At 40.8% G+C, this 21,434-nt stretch overlaps 2 protein-coding genes across 2 annotated transcripts; both read right to left on the bottom strand.

The window, feature by feature from the left end:
• Window positions 1–14,206: 14,206 nt before the first annotated feature.
• Window positions 14,207–17,716, bottom strand: K441DRAFT_578077 (uncharacterized protein; the record flags this gene model as incomplete). Its single annotated transcript, XM_067644279.1, has 3 exons — window positions 14,207–15,410; window positions 15,873–17,160; window positions 17,287–17,716. 3 exons carry the CDS (start codon window positions 17,714–17,716, stop codon window positions 14,207–14,209), a joined length of 2,922 nt encoding a protein of 973 aa, XP_067500273.1.
• Window positions 17,717–18,904: 1,188 nt separating this feature from the next.
• K441DRAFT_665774 (acyl-CoA dehydrogenase NM domain-like protein) lies at window positions 18,905–20,834 on the bottom strand. Its single transcript, XM_067649545.1, has 3 exons — window positions 20,096–20,834; window positions 19,612–20,038; window positions 18,905–19,519 (listed from the first exon to the last, which is right to left on the bottom strand). The coding sequence occupies exons 1-3, from the start codon at window positions 20,418–20,420 to the stop codon at window positions 19,153–19,155; spliced, it is 1,119 nt and encodes a 372-aa protein (XP_067500272.1). The 5' UTR covers window positions 20,421–20,834; the 3' UTR covers window positions 18,905–19,152.
• Between the last annotated feature and the right edge of the window lie 600 nt (window positions 20,835–21,434).

Here is a 21,434-nt window from a genome sequence, read left to right as displayed (position 1 = left end):
TCCGTCTATATCTTTTTACAGTAAAGCCCCTAATAGCTTTTCGTCGTTCTATAGTTTAGCCTTCTAACTTAAAGCGTCTGCCCTTATATTATTTATGCCCTTAGTATACTAAATCTTAAAATAGTATTCTATAAGTATCTCTACCTATCTAACCTATCTTTAGTTAAGTTCCTTTATTATTAGGAATCCTATTAGGTTCTTATAATTCGTTTTAACTATAAATAGTTTTTCTATACCTTGTAAGAATACTCTTTATTCCTTTAGTGCTATAACTATACCTAATAATTCCTTATTATAGATGTTATAGTTTAACTCTAGTAGTGTTATTTTCCAACTATAGTATACCACTAGGTGCTATCTATCTTAATATCTTTATATAAAGTATGCCCCTAGTATATAGTCTAATATATCTATTTTTATAACTNTCTCTANTNCTAGTTAATAGATCTTAAGAACTAGCTCCTAGGTAAACAACTCTTTAACTTTTTTTAAATAGCTCTCGCTATTCCTCTCCCTATGCCTATAATTCTTCTTTCTTTATTAACCGCGTAAATGGCTTAATATTCTTTAACTACTATATTATAAACCTTCTGCAGTAATTGCAAAACCCTAGAAACAATTTTAACTGTATAATATTCTCTAGTTCTTACCAATTTACTATAGCCTTAATCTTCTTTAGATCTATACTAAGTTGGCCTAATTTAATAATAAATCTAATAAAATCAGTCTTCCTAGTAAAGAACTTATATTTCTTAATTGTTATTAGCATCTGCTCCTCTTATAGTCTCTTTAAAACCTATTTAATATATTCCCCGTATTCTTCCTTAGTTATTAAGTAGATAATAATATTATTAAGGTATACTATAACAAATTTATCTAAGTATTCTCCTAATATATTGTTAATGCGCTTCTAGAACGTTGTTAGTGCGTTTATAAGCCTAAATTATATAACTAATAGTTTATATAGTCCTTCCTTTAATCTAAAGGCTGCCTTCTATTTGTCGCCTTCCTTAATTCTAATCTAATAGTACGCCTATCTTAGGTCTATTTTCGTAAAGATTTATATATTACCTATCCTATCTTAGATTTCGCTAATTAAGGGTAAAGAATATCTATCCTTTTTAGTAATGCTGTTTAACTACCTATAGTCGATATACAGCCTTAGTTTACCATTTTTCTTTAGTATAAATAGTACTAGATAACCTACTAATAACTGCGATGGTCTAATGTATCCCTTTTATAGATTTTCCTAGATAAACTCTTTTAACGCTCTGCCTTCCTCTTTAGTAAGCTTATAGATTGGAAAGAACTTTAGACTTATTCCTAGTTCCAATTCTATCTTATAGTCCTATACTACATATTCTAACAGCTTTTTACTTTTTAGTAACCATAGTTTCTTACCATACTTATAGTATTTCTTTAGTATATAACTTAGTCCTTTTTCCATTTCTTTATAGGTCGCTCCTACTTGGTACTATACCAACTTGGCTTATTATTATATCTTATAGCGTTAAGTATCTCTAATATTAACCTAACTTATAACCCAATCGATCTTTAGATTATATTCCTATAACTAAGATATTCCTAGTACTGCCTTATTATTTCCCAATAGTAATATATCAAAAGACATTTTAATTTATCTCCCTTTAATAGTTAACTAAATAGGTCTTGTTTTAAGATTAATAATCCCTCCTCTATAGGTTATTAGATCTCCTAAAATTATTACTAATAGGTAAAGGTGCTCCTTTTTCTTATATAGTAATCCCATTCTTTTAACTGCTACTAGTAAGATATGGTTTCTTATTACTTTACTATCTATTAATACTTTAAACTGCTAATCTTACCATTTAACTTATAAATTTAGGTATCGTCCTTAAATTCCTTTAAGGGTCTAAGGCTCTACTACTAGCTTCCTCTAATCCCGTAGGCCTCTACTTTTCCCAGCTATTAGCTGCTTAATCCTATTTATACTTAGTCTAACTTAGGCCAATACTTAGTTCGCTTTTTGTCTTTAATATGCCATAGACACGTATTCTTTAGGCATTCCCACCACTATCGTCCATCTAGGCATTCTTCCGTAAGAAATTTTTCTAGCTAAAGCGTTAAGTTACCTAACTTCTAGACTTCTACTAGATGCCAGCTATATATATACTTGGCGTTTTAATACCTTTATTCTTTTACTAGCTAATATATTCTTATAGGGTATTTCTTATACTTATCTTTTGGTGCTTTGTATATATTGTACGTATTATCTACATATGTAATCCATAATAGTATATAGTGTGCTTAATGCTTTAGGTTAACTCTTAGCTCGTCTTCTTCCTTAAGTTTAAACCTTTCTCGTGTTAATCTAAATGTTATAACTTTATTCGTAGGTATTAAGATATATCTCTTACTTCTCTAGTCCTCTAAACGTTCCTCTAGATCCTTTAATATTATAATTAAGGCTCCCTTAATATAACTTATCGCTTTTTCCGTAATCGGGTGGTCTTAGATAACTTTTTTATTAAGCTATATATAGAAATCTTCCTACTTATTATTGTGCCTTTGCCTATACCACCTTTGGTATAGCTACTAGAGTATATATAGCTTGTCCGTAAGGAAGTATCTTCTTATTACTACATTATAACAGCCCTTTATATGTTATTCTTTAAACCTAGTTAAAATCCCTAAATCCTCTTTATTTTCTAGTTTAGTAAGCCACTTAGCTTTTAGTGTGCCTGCTCTAGGCCTATTAGTAATTCTTTGTATAGGTACTCTATCCTTTATACGTCCTAATATACTAGATCTCTTGTCTAGTTTCTGCTCTTACTATGCGATAATTCTTTGCCTAAATTCTTCTATAGTTTCTTTTAATTTGCGTCTTATAGATAGATGCTTAAAGCCTTCTTACTTCTTAATCTTAATCTTAATATTAACTTTCCGATCTTTAAACCGAACACTATATTCCCCTAGTAAGTCTTCTAGGTCTATATATCTATCTCCCAGTTTAGTTACTATTTATACTATAGATTCTCTAATCTATAAGGAAGCTCCTTACTTCTTATTTATAGGTGTCTTTATTTATACTCCAAATTTTTGGTTTTATAGGATTCTTAATCCTAAGCTTGCTTCTAACTTAAGCTTTACTCCTACCTTAGTCTAACTAGGCTTACTTAGTGTTCTTATCTTATCTTAAGAGTCTTATACCTGCGGGAAACTCTGTCCTAAACTTATTCGTATGTCTTTAAACTAAGCTACTGCCCTACTCTATTGGTTACTATCTATTATAGGTCCTTAGGTCTACCTTATTTCGTCTTAAGAATCTTAGTTATCTTTTATCTTGTCTTAAAAATCTTAAGCCTTTAGCTTCTTGCCTTTATTAAGTGCCAAAGTAGTTTACTATCCTACTTCTCTTGCGTCTTATAAAGCGATAGATATTATATCTAATAGGGTCTTAATCCCTACTAATATTCCCTATTCTGTAGTAGAATTATCCTCTACCTCTATTATAATATCTCTAAGGTTTATATACTCCTAATAAGCTACCTTTATCGCCTTATCATTATTAAATGTTTCGCCTATATTAAAGTTATTATCCTTAATATCCGATCTGCAAACTAGTTTATTAGTTCCTCTATACTCTATAGATTTTAGCTCCTATAGCTAATAGCTTACGCTATACTTAGCGTCTTTATAAATTTAGTATGCGTTATTATAACAGAACATAAAACTTTTAATTAAATATTTCTTTGTTCCTCGTAGTATACTATTATCCCTTTATACGTATATGTCTTCTACTGGTTAGGTTCCCTTTATTATATAGTAACTTTAACTATCTTTACAATCCCTTATAAAATAACCCTATTTTCCGCAATTTATATAAGCTCTATCTTTAAACTATTAACTTTGCTATAGAGTCCGCCTAAACGTCTTCTGCTGCTAAGATCCCTAGTTTAGCCTCTGTTCCTTAGTCCTATAATTACTAGATCCTTAACCTCTAGGTTTTTATAGTTTTTTACTCTATCTTTTATAGGCTTCTTTAGTACCACTTAGGTCTATTAGCTCTGCGCTATACTATAGTTTCTAACTTAGCTTTAGTTAATACGTAGTCTGCGCCTTATATAACTATAGAACTCTATCCTAACCTCTCTTAGCCTGTTCCCTTTAGTAGATCTAATTATTAATCTTAATCGCTTAATCTATTAACTCCTATAGGGTGTCCGCATCTTCTATTAGGATAATTACGTCCTAGACTTTAGCCTTAAGTCCTTACTTATACTATACTATAAGCGCCTTATTATTCTACTCTACTTATATTACTAATATCTGGAACTATATTATATACTTAATTGCTAAGGTTTATTGCGTAATACTTTAGAGTTTCCTTTCTACCATAGTAGTTTCTTCTATGTCTCTAAATATTTACGTAAGTCGCTCTATAAAGCCTTCCTAGCTTAAGAACATAAACCGCACTTCTTAGTTAGTAGTTATCATTCCATTTACCTGTATCTCCGTAAGGTAAGGCTTAAACCACTTAAGTGCTCTTCCTAATAGGAACAGTCCTGCATAGGCTATTCAATCTATAGGTGTAGGTAGCTTAGCTCCTTCTTACGTAACCTTAAAGTATATTTACGTAAGGAATCCCTTAAGCTTTAATCTTTCTCCTAAATACCTCTTAATTAATAGTAACTTAATCCTTACCGCTCCTATCCTATTAACCCTTTCTTCTATTACTGCATTGTTAGCTATTAACTAGTTAACTATCTCTTATAGTTATCCGACCGTTATAGGTTGCTAAAAGTTAGTATCCGCTATACTAGTGTCTTCTCCTAACCTTAAAGTAGTTGCCGCCATTAATAGCGTCGTAGTGGCTGCTTTTAGTGGTATATTATTTAACTTTCTGCACTTATTACTATAACTAGGTAGTAATTATATAACGGAACCTTATAGCAAGAACTACGATAGGCTCGTTAATAGGCTAGGTATATAGGTAAAGCAAGTTAAAGTTAATAATGTAATAATAACTAGTGGAGTGGTTACCTAATAGATTAACTCTAATTATATTCTAAGAATTACTATAAGGAAGGAACTATCTAGGTAGGGACTGTGGTCCTTTAAATATATAACTATACTCCTAAGAAATCCTTCTTATACGTAATGTACGTATACTCTATTTGCTCTATTGCGGATTATATAGATTATATAGATTATATAGATTACCCTACGTGACCTTAGTTATCATTCCTCATCACATAGCTCTACCGGCTCTATTCTAGATCGTGCCTAGATTAACTAACTAGCTTCTTCCGACTCTTTTCTAAGTAGTCATAATATTGTACTTAAAGCGTCCGTAACATAGCCCTTACGGCTAGTATTTTACGGTTAGTTTGGATTTCCCTAATAAAAGAGGGCAACTTTAGTCTATCCTCCGGCTAAATAAACTGTCTTTATTATATGTTTAGCTAAATATTAAAATAAAACATATATTTTTATTTAAGGATTATATTATAGGACCCTAGGTCTAGGATATAAAAAGGGATACTATATTAGCGTCGTCTATTAAAAGCGATATATAACTTTAAGATATAGGTAACCGGCTAACCGACTTAGCCGTTATAGCCTTTTACCTAGATAGGCTTCTCTAGTCGGGTAGCTTCTATATTTAGAAACTTAGCAACATTATTTATATAAGTAGTATTTATAAAGGCGAAGCCATTTGCTCTAGTATTAATTAGTGTAGTTATATTAACTCTATATCTATTTTAAGATACTATATATAGAACTATAAAATACTTTCTACCTATTAACTAACTAAAATTAATCTCTTTAAGATCAATAAGGTACCTTAGGGGGGAGTCTTTCCCTAGGGTTCTTTTTTTCCTAACTTATTAAATGTTTCTCCTTTCTCTATCTCCTTTAGCTTTAGGTAAGATAAGGTAAAGTAACCCTCCTTATTATAGTTATAGCATATAGCTAAGGTAGGGTTAATTAGGGTATTATAATAAGTACTAGTTAGGGGTATAGTATATAGCTAGTCGGGCGAGGCTTGCCAGTACGTAGATATAACCGCTTTTAGTATAAGAGTAGTTATAGCTTATCTTCCTACTCTAGCTCCTATAGGTGTAACTAATAAGTTTTAATTATTCTAAGGTTACTTCTGCCGATTAGGGCGGGTGTTAATTTACTTTAGTTCTAAGTCTAATAATAGGTAATAAGTTACGAGTCTATTATACGTTAAAAGGGTATTTAAGGTTATAGTAATCTTCTCTTATAGCTAGATTATTAGCTTATTGTATAGGTCTAATTAGTAGTTTTTAAGGGAAACCTAGCCTTCTCCTATAAGGTATAGAAATTAAGTCTAAAATTTAGTAAAGGGTTAGTTCGGTTTTATTATTAGGCGATTATAGTTATACTAGGCGTTCCGTACTTTGTTTAGGTTAATATAAATAGCTACTAGATGCCGTATTATTTTATTAATAGATATAAATTAAATAGGGAATTGTCCTTAAACTTAGCTTAAAGGTGCCATTAGGCGTCCCTAGTAGTTTAACTAAAGAGGTAGAGTATTTTAGCTTTTTTAGAAAGGAAATAGTTATAGTTAACACGGAGCTTTTCTTATACTTAAATCCTCTAATTTTTAAAAGTAAGGTCTATCCTGTTAAATAGTGGTTAGGGGTTAGGAAGTTTAATAAACTTTAATTACTTTATTATTATATCTATACTTTCTAGTATATTATATTTAGTAGAGTAAATAGGTTAACTAGGGCTTTAAAAAGGGGAAGCTAGGCTATTTTATAAGGCTATAAGGCTATCTAGGATCTTTTATAAGGTCTCTTATATATTCCTTACCTTAAGATAATTAGCTTTCTAGCTAGCTACAAAAACGCGAATCTACTCGCGTACGTTTATAATGTTATTATTATCTTTAATTTCTAATCTTAATTGGATCTTAGGTTCCTCTTAGGTAGAGGCAGCTCTCTTAAATAAGCTAGCTTTAGGTGCCATTATTAGCTTTTTAGGGTTTGTTAGTATTATACGCTTTAGTTTTAATTCTAGGGGTAGAGGTCTAGTCCTATCTGGCTTATAAAGTAGGATATTATTAAGGCCTTCCCAGGTAGTATAGAGTTATTTTAGTGTTTAAGTATAGTATGTTAACACGTTATTATAGACAAAATTTCTTTTAGGGTAGGATATTATTAAGGCCTTCCTAGGCAATATAGGGAGAGCTTAGTATAATATAATAGCTTGTATAAATGCCTCTAAACCAAAGCTTGTAGATTGCTATCTAATAAAGATACTAAGCTAAGGAGAAGGAAAGGGGGTCGCTAGGGCTAGTGTAAATAAATAAGTAGCGCGAGCCGCTAAGGCGCTAGTAGTAGGCGAGCTAATAGTAGAAAACAGTACTAGATAGTACGCGATAATATAAGATAGTATAACAGGTGGCAGAATATAGCAGAACTTGGGCAGAATATGGCAGGTAACGCGCTCTAGTGCCGTTATATTAAGTTGTAAATAAGAGGTATTAGTACTAAGCCTTTATATAGAGAGTGCTCTAGCCTACTAACTTAAGAATTAGAAACCGCCGCTTAGTTTAATAGGCTTAGTAACCTAGCGCTTACCTCTTATCTAGTATTATAGTTATATTCTTAATATTTTAAATAACTTAAATAGCAAACTCCGCGTTTTTATACTTGTTGCGAAATATTATAAACGTTATATTCTATATTAGGATTAAGTTAGTCTATTTTTTACTACGTTATATATATATATCCCTAGGGGGGGAAAGGAGGAAGGGTAGGGAGGGGTTTTTACTTTATAGTATAAACCCTAGCTAGAACTCGCTTAACAGCTAGACTTAATATATTTACTAACTTATATAGAAGAATAGATAATAGCTATAAGATCTACCTAATTATTTACTTTTGTTACTAGCCGTTTATATATAAGCTAATCTGCTGTCTATAACCTCCTTTCTAAATAAATAAAGTGGTTCTTAGTTATAAACCTTTAAGGCCTTTTATATAAAGGTAATTTTAGCTTATTGGCTAGCGGGCCTTTAATAAACCAAATAAGATTAAATCCTCTAATAAAAAGAAAATAGGAGGGATATAGATAGGACGTATATTTATAATTAAGTATATTATGTTCGTGGGTATTATAGGGTGGTTATGGCGCTAGCTAGCCGTAAAATCTTTCTAGTACTAGCTAACGGTAGTTAAGGCTGCTTTTGGATTATCCTTAACGCTATTAATACCGTATACTATATTCTTAACAAAATCTTTTAGCGACTTTATATTATATAAGGTAGCACTAAGATATTCTTTAGCATATCTATTTAGTAAAGAGTTAGAGAGTTAGGGCGGGATAGATTCCGGCCGCTATAGTACGTTAATTATAATTTGCTAGTTCTATAGCTCTACCTTCCTCTAGTAAACTCTCTCTATCTTTAGCTAGAGATACTTTCAAACTTTAGTGCCGTCTATACCCTCCCTACTTTGCTTAAAACCCTTTATGTTAGGTAATGACAGGGACGAACGTATATATATTAGTTACCGAGCCAGTTAAACCATTCGGTTCGACACTATACCTTTTTGGCCAGTTGCGTTCGTTTGGCTCGGTAGGCGATCGTTACACTTTACTCTTACTATAGTAAAGAACTAGTAAGGGGTTTTTTTTATAGTATTTTATAGAGAATATATAAGGCAAGTAAAAGTTAGTATAAAAAGGAAGGGAAGAAAGAATATAAAGATAAGCTTAGAAGAACAGATAGGCGGAAAAGCTAAGGAATAGTAGGTAAGAGAAGAGGGGATAGGATAAAAATTAAGCGGTAGGTAGGTAAAATAGAGTAAACGGATATAGTCGGGAGGAGATCTTATAATAAGAGGAATAAGGTGCCTCCTCTTTAACTAAAACCTTTAGGGACGCTATATTATAATATAGATGCAGCTTAGGACGGGCAAATGCTCTATTTTAAGGAGGGCCTAGTTTTAGGAACCCCAGGGACCCCAAATATGGCCCTTTAAGATTATTATATAGAGTTAACAATTCGCATTATAAGGACGTAGCATTTTTAAGGCATAATTAGTTGCTAAGGTAGAGGAGTAGGAATGTGACTAAGCAGCCTAAGCAGGGCCAGCGGGTTACCTCAGTGGACTCATACTAAGAAATCGATTGCGCTGGCGCGCTAAACTCCTTCGGATATTTGATCGATTTCTTGGTCTGAGGTTACCTCAGAAGCTCAGACTAAGAAATCGATTGTGCGGATATAGGAATATCCGCACCGTCCGCTAAGCTGATTTAGGACGGCAATCGTTTTCTTAGTCTGAGGGACTTTGGCGAGATTTGTAGAAAACCTAAACATCGTTTATATGAGAAGACCTCATCAACTTTGACAAAATTGATCTACCCTCCCACAATACCTGTCGACATAAAAATTACACCAAATTATAGAGAAAAGCCTACTCTATAAAGCTATGAGATCTTCAGCTCCTTATACGCGCGCGACGTTAAGAGGAANNCGTCGCCGTAGAGGCCCTAATTCTNCCTCTGCACCGCCGAGCCGCGCAGTAAACACCAACGCTGAACGCTTACGCCCACGCCGCCAGCCCTCTGCGTAGAGCTTTGCGAGAGCTCTGCGGAACGAAGCTCAGGGGGAGACCTGCACGGAGCTCTGCAAAAGCTCTGCACGAAGCTCCGCACGAGGCTCCGCACGAAGCTCTGCTCGAAGCTCTGCTCGGGGCTCTGCTCGAAGCTCTGCTCGAAGCTCTGCTCGAAGCTCTGCTCGAAGCTCTGCCCGAGGCTCTGCTCGAGGCTCTGTTCGAAGCCCTATATAGAGCTCCAAAGCTCTACTAACACGCAGCGCTAATATACTAGGAAGGTTCTACAATTGCCCGTACGAACGCCCGTACGAGCGCCCATACAATCGTCTCTACAAACGTCTCTGCAATTAATCGCCCGTACGAACGTCTGCACGTCTGCACAGTTACACGTCTGTACGCCTGCAACGTGGCTCTGCACGAAGCTCTGCACGAAGCTCTGCACGAAGCTCTGCACGAAGCTCTGCACGAAGCTCTGCACGAAGCTCTGCACGAAGCTCTGCACGAAGCTTTGCACGAAGCTCTGCACGAGGCTTTGCACGAAGCTCTGCACGAAGCTCTGCACGAAGCTCTGCACGAAGCCTCTGCACGAAGCCCCACACGAAGCTCTGCACGAAGCTCTGCTAAGGTTCTGCACGAAGCTCTACACGAAGCCCTGCATTAAGCTCTACACGAAGCTCTACTAAGGCTCTGCACGAGGCTCTGCACGAGGCTCTGCCCCCTAGTAGTAGCAGAGACACTCCGGGCNAAGGGAGGATATTTTTAAGGAAGGACCNAACTATAGCACCTNCTAGGTGTTGNAATAGCTTTAAGTAGTAGATATCTATATATCTNTATAGTTTTATCTATATTAGTAGACTATTCAATAAGATATAATATATGCTTACGCTTTTAACAACGCGTTTTTTAACTTTAACGAAATTAATGTCAGGACCAAGCAATAGCCGTATAATAAAATTAATACCATTTAGAAGCCCTAAGTCTTAAAAAAAATGTGACTATGGGGTTTAATAATAACGCGTTATGTGAATAAATAAATTAGATATCCGCAATATCCGTTTTGCGGATTTTGCTTACGTTTTTAACAAAACTCGCCAAACCCTCTCAGACGTGATTTTGCAATTCGGAAGACGGCGTAGGTTATTCCGACGCTAGCTAAAAAAATCACGTCTGAGCTCGCTGAGGTAAGGTCTGAGGGACTTTGGCGAGATTTGTATGGAAGCATAAGCTTTTTTTGTAAGGAAAACTTATAAACCCCAACAAAATTAATTAATCTCCCCATAACGTATTTTAAGGTAAAAATTATATCAAATTACTTAGGAGATCTAGCTCTATAGATTATGAGATTTTAGGCTTTTTATACCTTACGTGGGCCCGTATATAAGGGTACGTAAAGGTGCTTATGCTTTTAACAACGGGAATTTTAACTTTAACGAAATTAATCTCAGATTCAGGAGGGGACATTATAATTCTAAAGCTGTTAGTATATAAAGTAGCCACCTAAGATATATCTATGAACTTTTGAAGACTTTATTTTATTACGTTGTAGAGGAAATCCCCGTACAAAATTGCTAAAACTAAGATTTTTGCTTATGCTTTTAACAAAACTCGCCAAAGCCTCTCAGACGTGATTTTGCAATTCGGAAGACGGCGTAGGTTATTCCGACGCTAGCTAAAAAATCACGTCTGAGCTCGCTGAGGTAAGCCAGCGGGTAAGGCAAGGGTGCTTGGCGCCTAAGTATAGCGGCGATGCTGACTAACCGTGTCGGATTATGCCAAGGGGAGTTTTAGTCTGTGACTACCGGAATTGACAGGGGGTGTATATAGAGAGGCTTAAGAGCCACTCTTAATAGGGGAGAGTTCTCATTTCTTAATCCTTCCGTTCCACAACAGGTAGCGGAGATAGAGTGATAGTTAGGTAGTTAATAGAATTTTTCCTAAATATCTTAACCTAATTCCCCCTTAAGTATTCGGACTTCTTAACACGTGACCCTGTGGGACTTTTAACACCTTTCCACAAGGGTACTGGAAGTGTCTTCGGTGTCTTCAAGTGTTATCGGCGATACTGGCTTGGTGATCATGATCGCAGCCTAGGACATGTTGACGTAAGGGCAGCAGCGTTTTCTAAAGCTTAGTTACAATTATTGATGCTATCCCTTAAGGTGCAATGCCAAGCTGCACCGTGCACTAACGATGGGGCTGTTCTGTGTGTAGGATTCCGTTCTGCACGACAGGGCCCTGTTGGGAGAAACACCTGGCAAAGCTTAACTCTAAGGACTAGCTTACAAATATATATATACATAGAAATCATGGATTTGAATAACCTCACGTCGCTGCAGTTCTTATCAAACAAGAGCCTCTAATTGGCTGATCCTTATCGATAACGGTGAACCAGAGTCAGCGGGTTAAGGGATACTCGTGGCACCCACTAGTAAGCAGCGCTTACTAGTGGTCCTGGGCTCAATGCAACAACCGAGCTCAATGCAACTTTTATATTTGTATGGCGTCTCATACAAAATCAACCTTTTTCCAAGTTGAATAACTCAACAACAACGCTATAATAAATTATTAAATATATATACTTCTTTTTTTTATACCTAAATAAGTATAAAGAAACTTAATTTTAATATTAATTTTCTATTTTATAGAAGTTTTAGTATTTACTGGCCTTAAATAAAATATAATAATAAAAAGTATAGAAATACAATAAATACAATAAATATTAGCTTTAAATAAGTTATATTATTGATTTTTAAAGGATTATATATAAGCCTTTAAATTCTTATATAATTTCTATGTAGTATTGTTAAGTTATTCAACTTGGAAAAAGGTCGATTTTGTATGAGACGCCATACAAATATAAAAGTTGCATTGAGCTCGGTTGTTGCATTGAGCCCGGGACCACTAGTAAGCGCTGCTTACTAGTGGGTGCCACGAGTACCCTGGACTTAAAAGTGCTATGCCTGCATCCAAGTTAGGGTCTTGAATGTGGCTTGATTTTGTGGTTCTAGTATCTGTTCCAAGCAAATCAGCAACAGCAATCACGAAGTGGAGCTTGAAAGAGAGTATGTTATTGGAGACTAAAGCTTCACCTAGCGACACAGAAAAATCTCTAGGCAATCATTGGGAGTGAGTGAGGGAATCAGAAACAGTCCACAACGCAGCATTGGGTACGCCGACCAGTCTTGAGCGTAATCTAACGGTGCTGCGAGCTTGAGTGGTTCTGCACAGTGAGCTGGTGCTTGGCGCTGGCGATTAACATTATGCCGTGGAATCCGACTGCGAGGTTTGGTGGCAAGGGAGATATAGCGGCGTTGCCCGTGTTTCCTAGCGCGTTCGACAAGCTAAAGGCAATTGTGGGATATGCTAGTGCTGAGATGGACGTGCGGTTACAGAAACATGGAGGTAGGCCGGATCCGGACAGCGAAGAGAGGACTGGCACTGAAGCAGAATGGAGCTCTGATAAAGCTCAGTATGGGCTGGCGGAGAAGGTGCCTATACCGTGAGTGCTTTTATGAGCATTAGTAGCTTGTGGGGAACATCTAATGACGCTTAAAGTATAACTACTTGTCAATTCAGGTTAGATTTAGCCTATTACCCTATCCTTGTTCCTATTCCGGTTGTACTACTACCCCCGTTTCAGTTACATACCCCCCCTCCCTTTCCTATTCCAGACACCTACCTCATGTATAAATAGCTTCTTTTCTTCATAGTTTGAATAGACAGAGTCCTCATTCTTTACTTACTCATCGGTGCACGGACTACCGATCGACACTACTTCAGGATACCTAGGCGTCGTTCGGAATGAAAAGTAAGCCTCATTGTACAGTGGATATAAATTTAATATGCATGGTAGTATGCTAGCGCATGTGTTTTCTGTAGGGGGACGTGATGCTGCAGTCCGACTTTTCCAAATACACATAGTTGATATTGAGATAGAATTTCTACAGTTGACTACAATAAGGCCTTGGCATGCAAACACGAGGTGACTGCCTCTCTTTAGTCCTTTCCGTCTCTTTCCGTCCATTCTTCATTCAGGGAATTGCCCTCTATACCAAGGGAGTGCACGTCTTAAAACCGATTGTATTTCGCGCATCATCGCTATGCGCGGTCCTCCTATTCCCATAAACGCCTTGTCGTAGAATCCGATGGCTGGCCTTCCTGCGACAAAGTAACCACCCACCCATTGTACAAGAAATGTCATATTGCGTCCATTCATATCACATACCATCATCGTTCAACCTGCAACTTCCTACTTGGAGTAAACGCGTGTTTTAACATTGTGCTCCAACTCCTCCGCTCGTGAGTGAGCGTGCTAGCCTCGAGTTTGAGAGTTGAAGGGCTCCTCTTGAAGCTGCCCATCATGCCAAGCCGATTCGCTGTGCTTGGCCTCTGTGGAGTTTTGGTGCCGCTGTCAGACCCTGGGTTGCTCTTTGGACTAGTCCAGGTTCTTGTGTCCGGATCAACGGCGACAACCGAGTTTAGTGTTCGGCAGCCGTCGCTCGTTGCGGGCCTATCTGGTGAGGGGGAGAAGGGAGATTTTCCCTTCTTATCGGAGGGGGCTTTACTGTTTCTGGATAACGGTTAGTCTCAATTTAATACCTCATGATGCAGGAGCTTAGGATGACTCACGGTCTCGACTTCTTCTCTAGCCGCTCCAGCTCTGCCTCGCTAGCCTTCAAAGTCTTTTTCAATGCCGACTTGACCTTCTCCATTCCCTTCAGCTGCATGGCTGTCTCATCCCTCAGCATTCTGACCCGTTCAATCTCTAGTGCCCAACTATTCCAATCATCACCGTTTGTCACAGACGTGCATTGGCTCATTGGCCGTGACCTCGACGACCTTGGCTCGCCGGTTAATGTATCCGCGCGACTACGCAGGATCCGTTGCACCATTGGCGACGGTATGAAGCCATCGAAATCCTCTTTTTCTGACGATTCAGCCGTTTCAGCAATTTCAGCAGGCTGCTCCACCTCAGCTGGCACATTCAGATTAGTTGCCTTCTCTTGAAGAGTCTGAACAACTGTCTCGAATGTCTTCTTTGTTTCGCGTAGCATGCGGAGCTCTTCTTCAATCTCACTCATACTAGCACTGAAATCGCTCTTCCTCGTCTGCAGTTCTTCGATAGTTGTGTTCTTAGAGCTCAGCTCAGCCTGTAGTTGACTCTCAATGCTCTTCAAATTCTTGATATCGTGATCCTTCTGTTCGATTTGAGATTGTAAGCTGCTGTTTTCGGTTTTAAGAGTTGCTAGCTCTTTCCCACTGGTGATGAGTCGGCGCTTGTACTTGATTTTCGATTGCTGCGCAGCAGACATTTTGGCATTGGATTCATCGAGGAACAAGTCAAGCCGTCTTTCACACTCAGAGGTAGAAGCCTCAGCAGCCGCCATCTCCTGCTCAGCCTGGTTGAGAAAAGCCTCCAGCTCTTCATTGGCGCGTTTTAAAACCTCAAGTTCGTTCTCCGCGACATTCAATGTTGCAGTCATATGTCGTTCGGAATCCTCAAGATTGGCATTTGTCCGACGTAATTCCTGGATCTCAACATCGGCGACGGAGAGCTTGGCTTGAAGGTCGAGCTCTGCTGTTTCGGCAACATTGAGGCGGGAATTTGCACTGTGCAGACCGCTTTCGAGGGACGCTTTGGATTCGAGGGCATTCCGGAGTTGCTCTTCAACCTTGGATTTAGCCTGTTGTGCGCTCTGAACTTCATTTTGGAGCTCAGCCTTCGAGACTTCGGAGGCCTGAAGCTTAGATCGAAGCTCAAGGGTAGATGCTTCGGATTCCTGGAGTTTGGATTGAAGTTCAAGCGTGGATGCCTCACACTCTTGGAGCCTAGACTGAAGCTCAACCGTTGAGGCTTCGGAATTTTGAAGCTTGGATATTAGGTCAACTGTAGAGGATTCGGAGTCCTGGAGCTTGGATTGGAGCTCTAGTGTGGAAGTTTCGGAGCCTTGAAGCTTGGATTGGAGCTCGACAGTAGATGCCTCATACTCTTGTAGCTTAGATTGAAGCTCGGCAGCGGAGGTATCGGAGTTTTGGAGCTTGGCCAGAAGCTCGGCTGTGGAAGCTTCATACTCTTGAAGCTTGGTTTGGAGATCACCTGTAGAAGTTTCGGAGTCTCGCAACATTGACAGAAGATCAGCCATGGAGGCCTCGGAGCTCTGGAGTTTGGACTGAAGCTCGAGCTTTGAGGATTCGGAGTCTTGTAGTTTAAACTGAAGCTCCATCGTGGAGGCTTCCATCAAGCTCAGTTTTTCTAGAGTGATTTGAAGATCATCTTGCAGGCCTGAAGACGACTGCTGGAGTGCCTCCAATTGTTGTTCCAGGGATGCCTTGGATGTTCTCAAATCCTCCAGTTCTCTCTCGATCTCCGGGTCTGGCTGCTCGAAGGTGTATATTCTCTCATGGGCAGTCCGTAACTCGTCCTCCAGACCGGACATCAGGACCTGAAGAGAGTTGAACTCACGCTGCAACGACTCCTTAGCTTCAGCTTCGACGGTAGCCTTTTCCTGCGTGGATTCCAAATCGAGCTCGAGCTCAGCTTTGCTTCTGCGGACGTCCTCTATATCTGCTTGCAAGTTCGCATTTGTCTCTGTAGCAGATCGCAGGCTTGACTCCAGTTCCGATACCGACAACTGTACTGCCACCAATTCTTGTTCGGCCTGCACTTTGAGCTCCTGGGTACTCCGTAGCTCATTACCAAGCCCGAATGCCGACTCCTCGAGTGAATTCATCCGGGCATTGTACTCCTGAATCTGCTCCTCGAAGGACATTACCGATTTCTCCAAAGCTACAACATTTGCCATGCTGTTCTCGAGTTGCTGTATCATTGCCCCGCGTTGGCTCTCATTTGCCGTCAACTTGGCCTGTAACTCGGCCTCATAGTTTTCAGCAACGTCCTGTTTATCCAGCAGATCCTTAACCTCACCGTCCAAGGCCGTCATCGATATCTCCAGCCGCTCGATCTGGGAATTGCGATTCCGAACTTCCTCCTCAAGCATTATCTTTGACTCCTTCAGCACATCTACATTGTCTTGACTCAATCTGCTGATTTCCTCCAGCTGCTCAATCTCCCGGCCCTTGAGCTCCAGTTCTACGCGGAGCTCCGCCTCCGACCTTGTAGAATTCTCAAGTTTGAGTTGCGTTGCCCGCAGAGTTTGTTCCACAGCAGCCCTGGATGTCTGGAGGGCCGAGACGCGTGATTTGTAGTCCCGAATATCCTCTTCCAGCCCCGTCCGGTGTACCTCCAATGCACGTGCCGACTCTTTGCTGCGCAGGCAGTCCGCCTGCAGAGCTTCAATCCTGTTCCGACAAACCAGTAGGGCATGGTCGGAATCCCGCTTAGCCTTTATCAGCCGTTCGTTCGACGTGCGAATATCTATTACTTCGGTGCTGGGGCGCTTGGGGGGAGTAGGCCTGGAAGTTATATTGGGGTTGTCCCATGTCTTGGATGATGATGGCGTATAAGCCGGCGATCGAGGCGTTCGAGGGCGCTGAAGTGCCAAACTTGAGATTTTTGTTGGTGGGGAAGGGGGTGGGGAGAGGGGTCGTACAGTTGCGGGAAGAGAGTAGCGAGGGGATGCTGGGCTCGCGGTGGAGTCTGTCGTGGATGAGAAGATAGTGGTTAGTTTTGTTTCCTAGAAATTCGAAATATGTGTAGGAAATAGTGATAGTCTGTTGAATTGCTGGGAAGAAAGGGGATACACACATTGTAACGTCAGCATAGCTGTTTGTTCCAGGCTCTCCAGGATCTCGCGATTTCTCTTCTCGTGGTACTCAAGTGACTGAGTTAGCTGTTCTATTCGAGCTTCCGCGCTTTTACCGGAGAGATACTCTTTCTTTCGCGATAGGGCAAGTTGGCGGGCCGATTTCGCTATCCGGGTTTCCTTAACTGTGATGTTGACAGCGAGGCGGAAGGCCAGTCGGCGGAGAGCAGCAACTGAAGCGCGTTGCTCACCGCTGGTTAGCTTTTCGAGCTTGAGCCCTTCGCGGAAATAGTTTCGCTGGTTTTTGATGAGGGAGATGTATGCCCAATTTGTGAGCTGTGGGGTTGCTTCATCGTCTGAGGTGGTGGAGATGACGGAGGAGCGTGAAGCCGGTAGGAGAGAGAGCTCGATATCTGGATGTGAATGCTCCATTGTGAAGCTCCTGCTCATGAAGCTGTTCCTTTTGGGCATGCTAGGCATGCTCGCTATAGAGCGGTCCATTGGCGTGGCCTCGGCGGTGATGAGCTGCTCCATGGTGGCCATGAAAACAGAAGCTGTGTCTTGGGCAGCCATGAGTGTTTATGGTGTAGAGTCAGAATCCGGGTGTTAGCTGTGGAGCCCGAGTAGATTGGTTCGGGAAAAAAGTAATGTGTGGGCATCGGCATGCCACGAGGACATGTTTCGGCGGTCTGTGGAAAACGTGGAGTGCGCAGAGCAAACGAGCTGTTAGAGCATTCAAGTTTAACGTAAACAGACAGAATAACAATAAGGCGACTGGTGAAACACGCTGATAACCAGTCAGTCAGTCATTGTAGGAAATGAAGGAATACAGCAAGGCCAAGGAAAAAATATGGTGAGCAACGGATCTTTTTTTTTTATCGCGCCAATTTTTCGGGACAGCCAGGCTGAGCGGAGAGTGGAGCACTGCAAGCTTCATGCAGGCTTAGTGTGCACTCGGAAGCTTGGAAGAGGGTAGGGCGGGCGGTCTCACGACCATGATGTGGTACTCGTCGACGCGTCGGGCAGAAAAGGAACAATGAAAGCGCGACAAGATCACGCCGCCTGCGTGGACAGGAATATCCGGCTGCCACGAACCCGTCGTGCTCCGGGCGGCCGCTGTGATGAGAAAAGTTGCTGGTGCAATTTTCTCCACAACGAAAAGCTGCAGCCACTGGGGCCACTGCATGGTGTCACATTGGTCTTATGGAGATCTGCAGTACGACGCCTCACGCCAGCCTTGGAAGGAGCAAAGGCCCACTGGTACGCTGATTCAAAGCGCCACGCATTTTGCAACCGAGGAACATTGTGCAAGCAGGTGATTCTAGAGTCATGCAGATTCGCTAACGGCTGGTATCTTGAGGCTTCCGTGCAGGGAAGCCATGATGATGGGCAGGGCGTCGCAATTGGCAGTTTGATAAGCGAGTGAGTACTTCCAGAGCGAGATATATGCAGGGAACTTGTGCGAATCTGTTACGCTAGCTTGTGATGGCTTGGTCAGGGGTTGTTCAATGCTATAGAGTTATCTGTATACTATTTAATGAAATTGTATCGTAGTGTTTTAGCCAGTTCTGGTAAAATAAAATCAAGCATGAATATACACGCTCTTCAGGTATAGATACTGCACATGTAAATTTGATTTCACTTGGCTATGGGTATTAGACAGAGGTAGATATACTGTGATTGGCATTCAAGGCCGAGGTTATATAAACATGCCGTGGTGTTGAGGACTAAATGTCTTCTATTACCCGTCCAGTTACTCTTCGTTGCACTTCATTTTCTTCTCAATAATCAATCATTTCTTCAGCCATGAATGAATTTTCCAAAATCCGTACAGTCTATCAAATAAAGCTTGTCGCTCTCCCTTCACCTCACCTCGTATAAGTCTTCTGCAACAACTTCGCAATCGTGGTCAACTGGATATTACTCGTACCCTCATAGATTGCACCGATCTTGCTGTCCCTGAAGTATTTCTCGGCCAATCCCTCTCTCACGAAGCCCATGCCACCCATCCACTCAACAGCCTGACCGGAAATCTTACCCGCTACCTGAGACGCGAGAAGTTTAGCCATAGCAGCATCTTGGACAAAGTCCTCACCGGCTTCCTTCTTACGAGCGGCGTTGTAGACGAGAGCGCGCGCGGAGCAGAGTTCCGTCCAGGCTTGTGCCATCTGGTGCTGCATGCCTTGGAATTCGCCGACGAGCTTGCCGAACTGCCTTCGGTCGTTCCAGACGTAGCTAATCCGCTATCAGCAAATAATTCCAACAGCTCAAAGCAGAGCACTCGTTCCGTTTCGTGTAAAATAAAGTCTGAAATAGTAGAAACTTACCCAGCAGCATTCTCAAATGCTCCTAGCGCCAACCCAGTCATCTGCGCTGCAATACCAATCCGTCCCTCGTTTAGAAGACTGATTGCGTATTTATACCCTTGACCCTCCTCACCCAGCAGGTTCTCCTTAGGAATCTCGACATCGTCAAAGTTGAGGACGCACGTGCTGCTAGCCTTGATACCGAGTTTCTTCTCCTTTTTCGCAATCGAGAAGCCGGGCGTTCCTTTCTCGACCAAGAAGGCCGAGATGCCTTTGTAGCCCCTGCTTGGGTCAAGGTTGGCAAAAACGATGAAGAGGTTAGCCTCCATGCTGTTCGTTATCCACATCTTGCCCCCGTTGATCCTGTATCCTGTATCCGTCTTTGTGGCTTTAGTGGCAAGAGCAAAAGCGTCTGATCCCGAAACCGGCTCAGAAAGGCAGAAAGATCCTGTAGCAAAGTCAGTCTTACCACCCACAACCTCATTCCATGACCTCTAGGGCTCACCAACTGTGTTCGTTGCCAACTTCGGCAACCATTCCTTCTTCAGCCGCTCGCTTGCATACTTTAGAATTGCTGTATTACATAGCGTATTGTGGACATCTGCCATAACGCTCACGCTCGGATCTACCCTCGCTAGCTCCTCAATCGCAACAATCGCTGCGGTAAAGTTCATGCCAGCACCACCGTATTCCTCCGGAATCTCAATTCCCATAAGTCCCTGTTCAAATAACTGCTCGACGATTGCCGGGTCCATGCTTTCCGCTTCGTCCATGTCGCGGACTTTCGGTAAAATCACTTCTTGTGAGAATTTGGACACTTGGTCCGCCATTAACGATTCGGTTTCGGAGAGGTGGGTTATAGGTGTTGGAGGTAAGTCGGTGATGTCGACCGTCCGGCGTGGCTGAGTGGAAGAGAGACACCGTATCCTGTATGGAAAGTAGCGTTAGAATTGGAGTGTTTTGGAGATGTAACGGTTTGGTGGAAGGAAGATTTACTGCGCGGCTGCTTTGGGAATTGCAGTTCGCGAAGTCCTAGAGGTGGAAGCAGCAGCACGTGCTAGTGGTCGTAGAGCTCTCGATATTGAAGCCATGTTTAGGTATGCAATCTAAAGTGAAATGCTGAATATTGAAGTATTGGAATTTTAAAGTTCTGTAAACAGTTGTCAGTAGGGATGGACTGCGACGTCGCTTGGAAGCGGGTTACCGCATTATACCGAGGGTCAGCTTGGACCACTCAAAAAGAATAGCCGACGGCAACCCAGTCTCTTTCCCTGAATTTCCGCGGGGCTCTTGGAGGAAGTATGATCACATGCAAAATGGCAAGTGAAGATTTGTACGTATCACCATTAAACCGGAGGCTAAGCTTTCCTTCGAGACTCAATTGATTTGTCATAATGCAAGCCCACATAGGAAGGGCTACCAGATGTACCAAAGTTTGTATCCCTGCCTCCCGGGTGGCCGTCTAAAACTTGGAGGCGAGGCTGTGCGGTGAGAAAACCGATCGCGAAAAGCACCATTCGTATATATAAGCTTGAAGGGCTTCAAGGGCTATTCATAATAATTATACTACTAGTAATAGAGCTTTAGAGCCATTTTAGGTGTTTTATACTGGCATAACTAGCGCGTCGTTTGCTATTAGTTTGCTAGCAAGTTTCATATGACTATTCTTTATAATTCTCCGGCTGTATTCTATAAGGTGTATATAAGTATAATGTTGTTTGAGCCTGTGAAATCCCTCTAGTGGCGTTATAGTAAATCTCCCTTATCTGCATGCTTCTATCTTCGAGCAAAACGAGGGTCCCGTTACAGATGGTACTCACCTGGGTACCTGTCGTGCCCATCCA

This window comes from Cenococcum geophilum (assembly GCF_001692895.1).
Source record: "Cenococcum geophilum 1.58 unplaced genomic scaffold K441scaffold_45, whole genome shotgun sequence".
Classification (NCBI taxonomy): Eukaryota; Fungi; Ascomycota; class Dothideomycetes; order Gloniales; family Gloniaceae; genus Cenococcum; species Cenococcum geophilum.
This window is presented reverse-complemented; position numbering and strand designations above follow the sequence as displayed.

Coding starts and splice junctions, on each gene's coding strand:
- K441DRAFT_665774 (XM_067649545.1), bottom strand. CDS start 20,420: ATGGCGGACCAAGTGTCCAAATTCTCACAAGAAGTGATTTTACCGAAA. Junction 20,039..20,095: donor GTTGGCAACGAACACAGTTG/GTGAGCCCTAGA, acceptor ACTTTGCTACAG/GATCTTTCTGCCTTTCTGAG. Junction 19,520..19,611: donor GCATTTGAGAATGCTGCTGG/GTAAGTTTCTAC, acceptor ATAGCGGATTAG/CTACGTCTGGAACGACCGAA.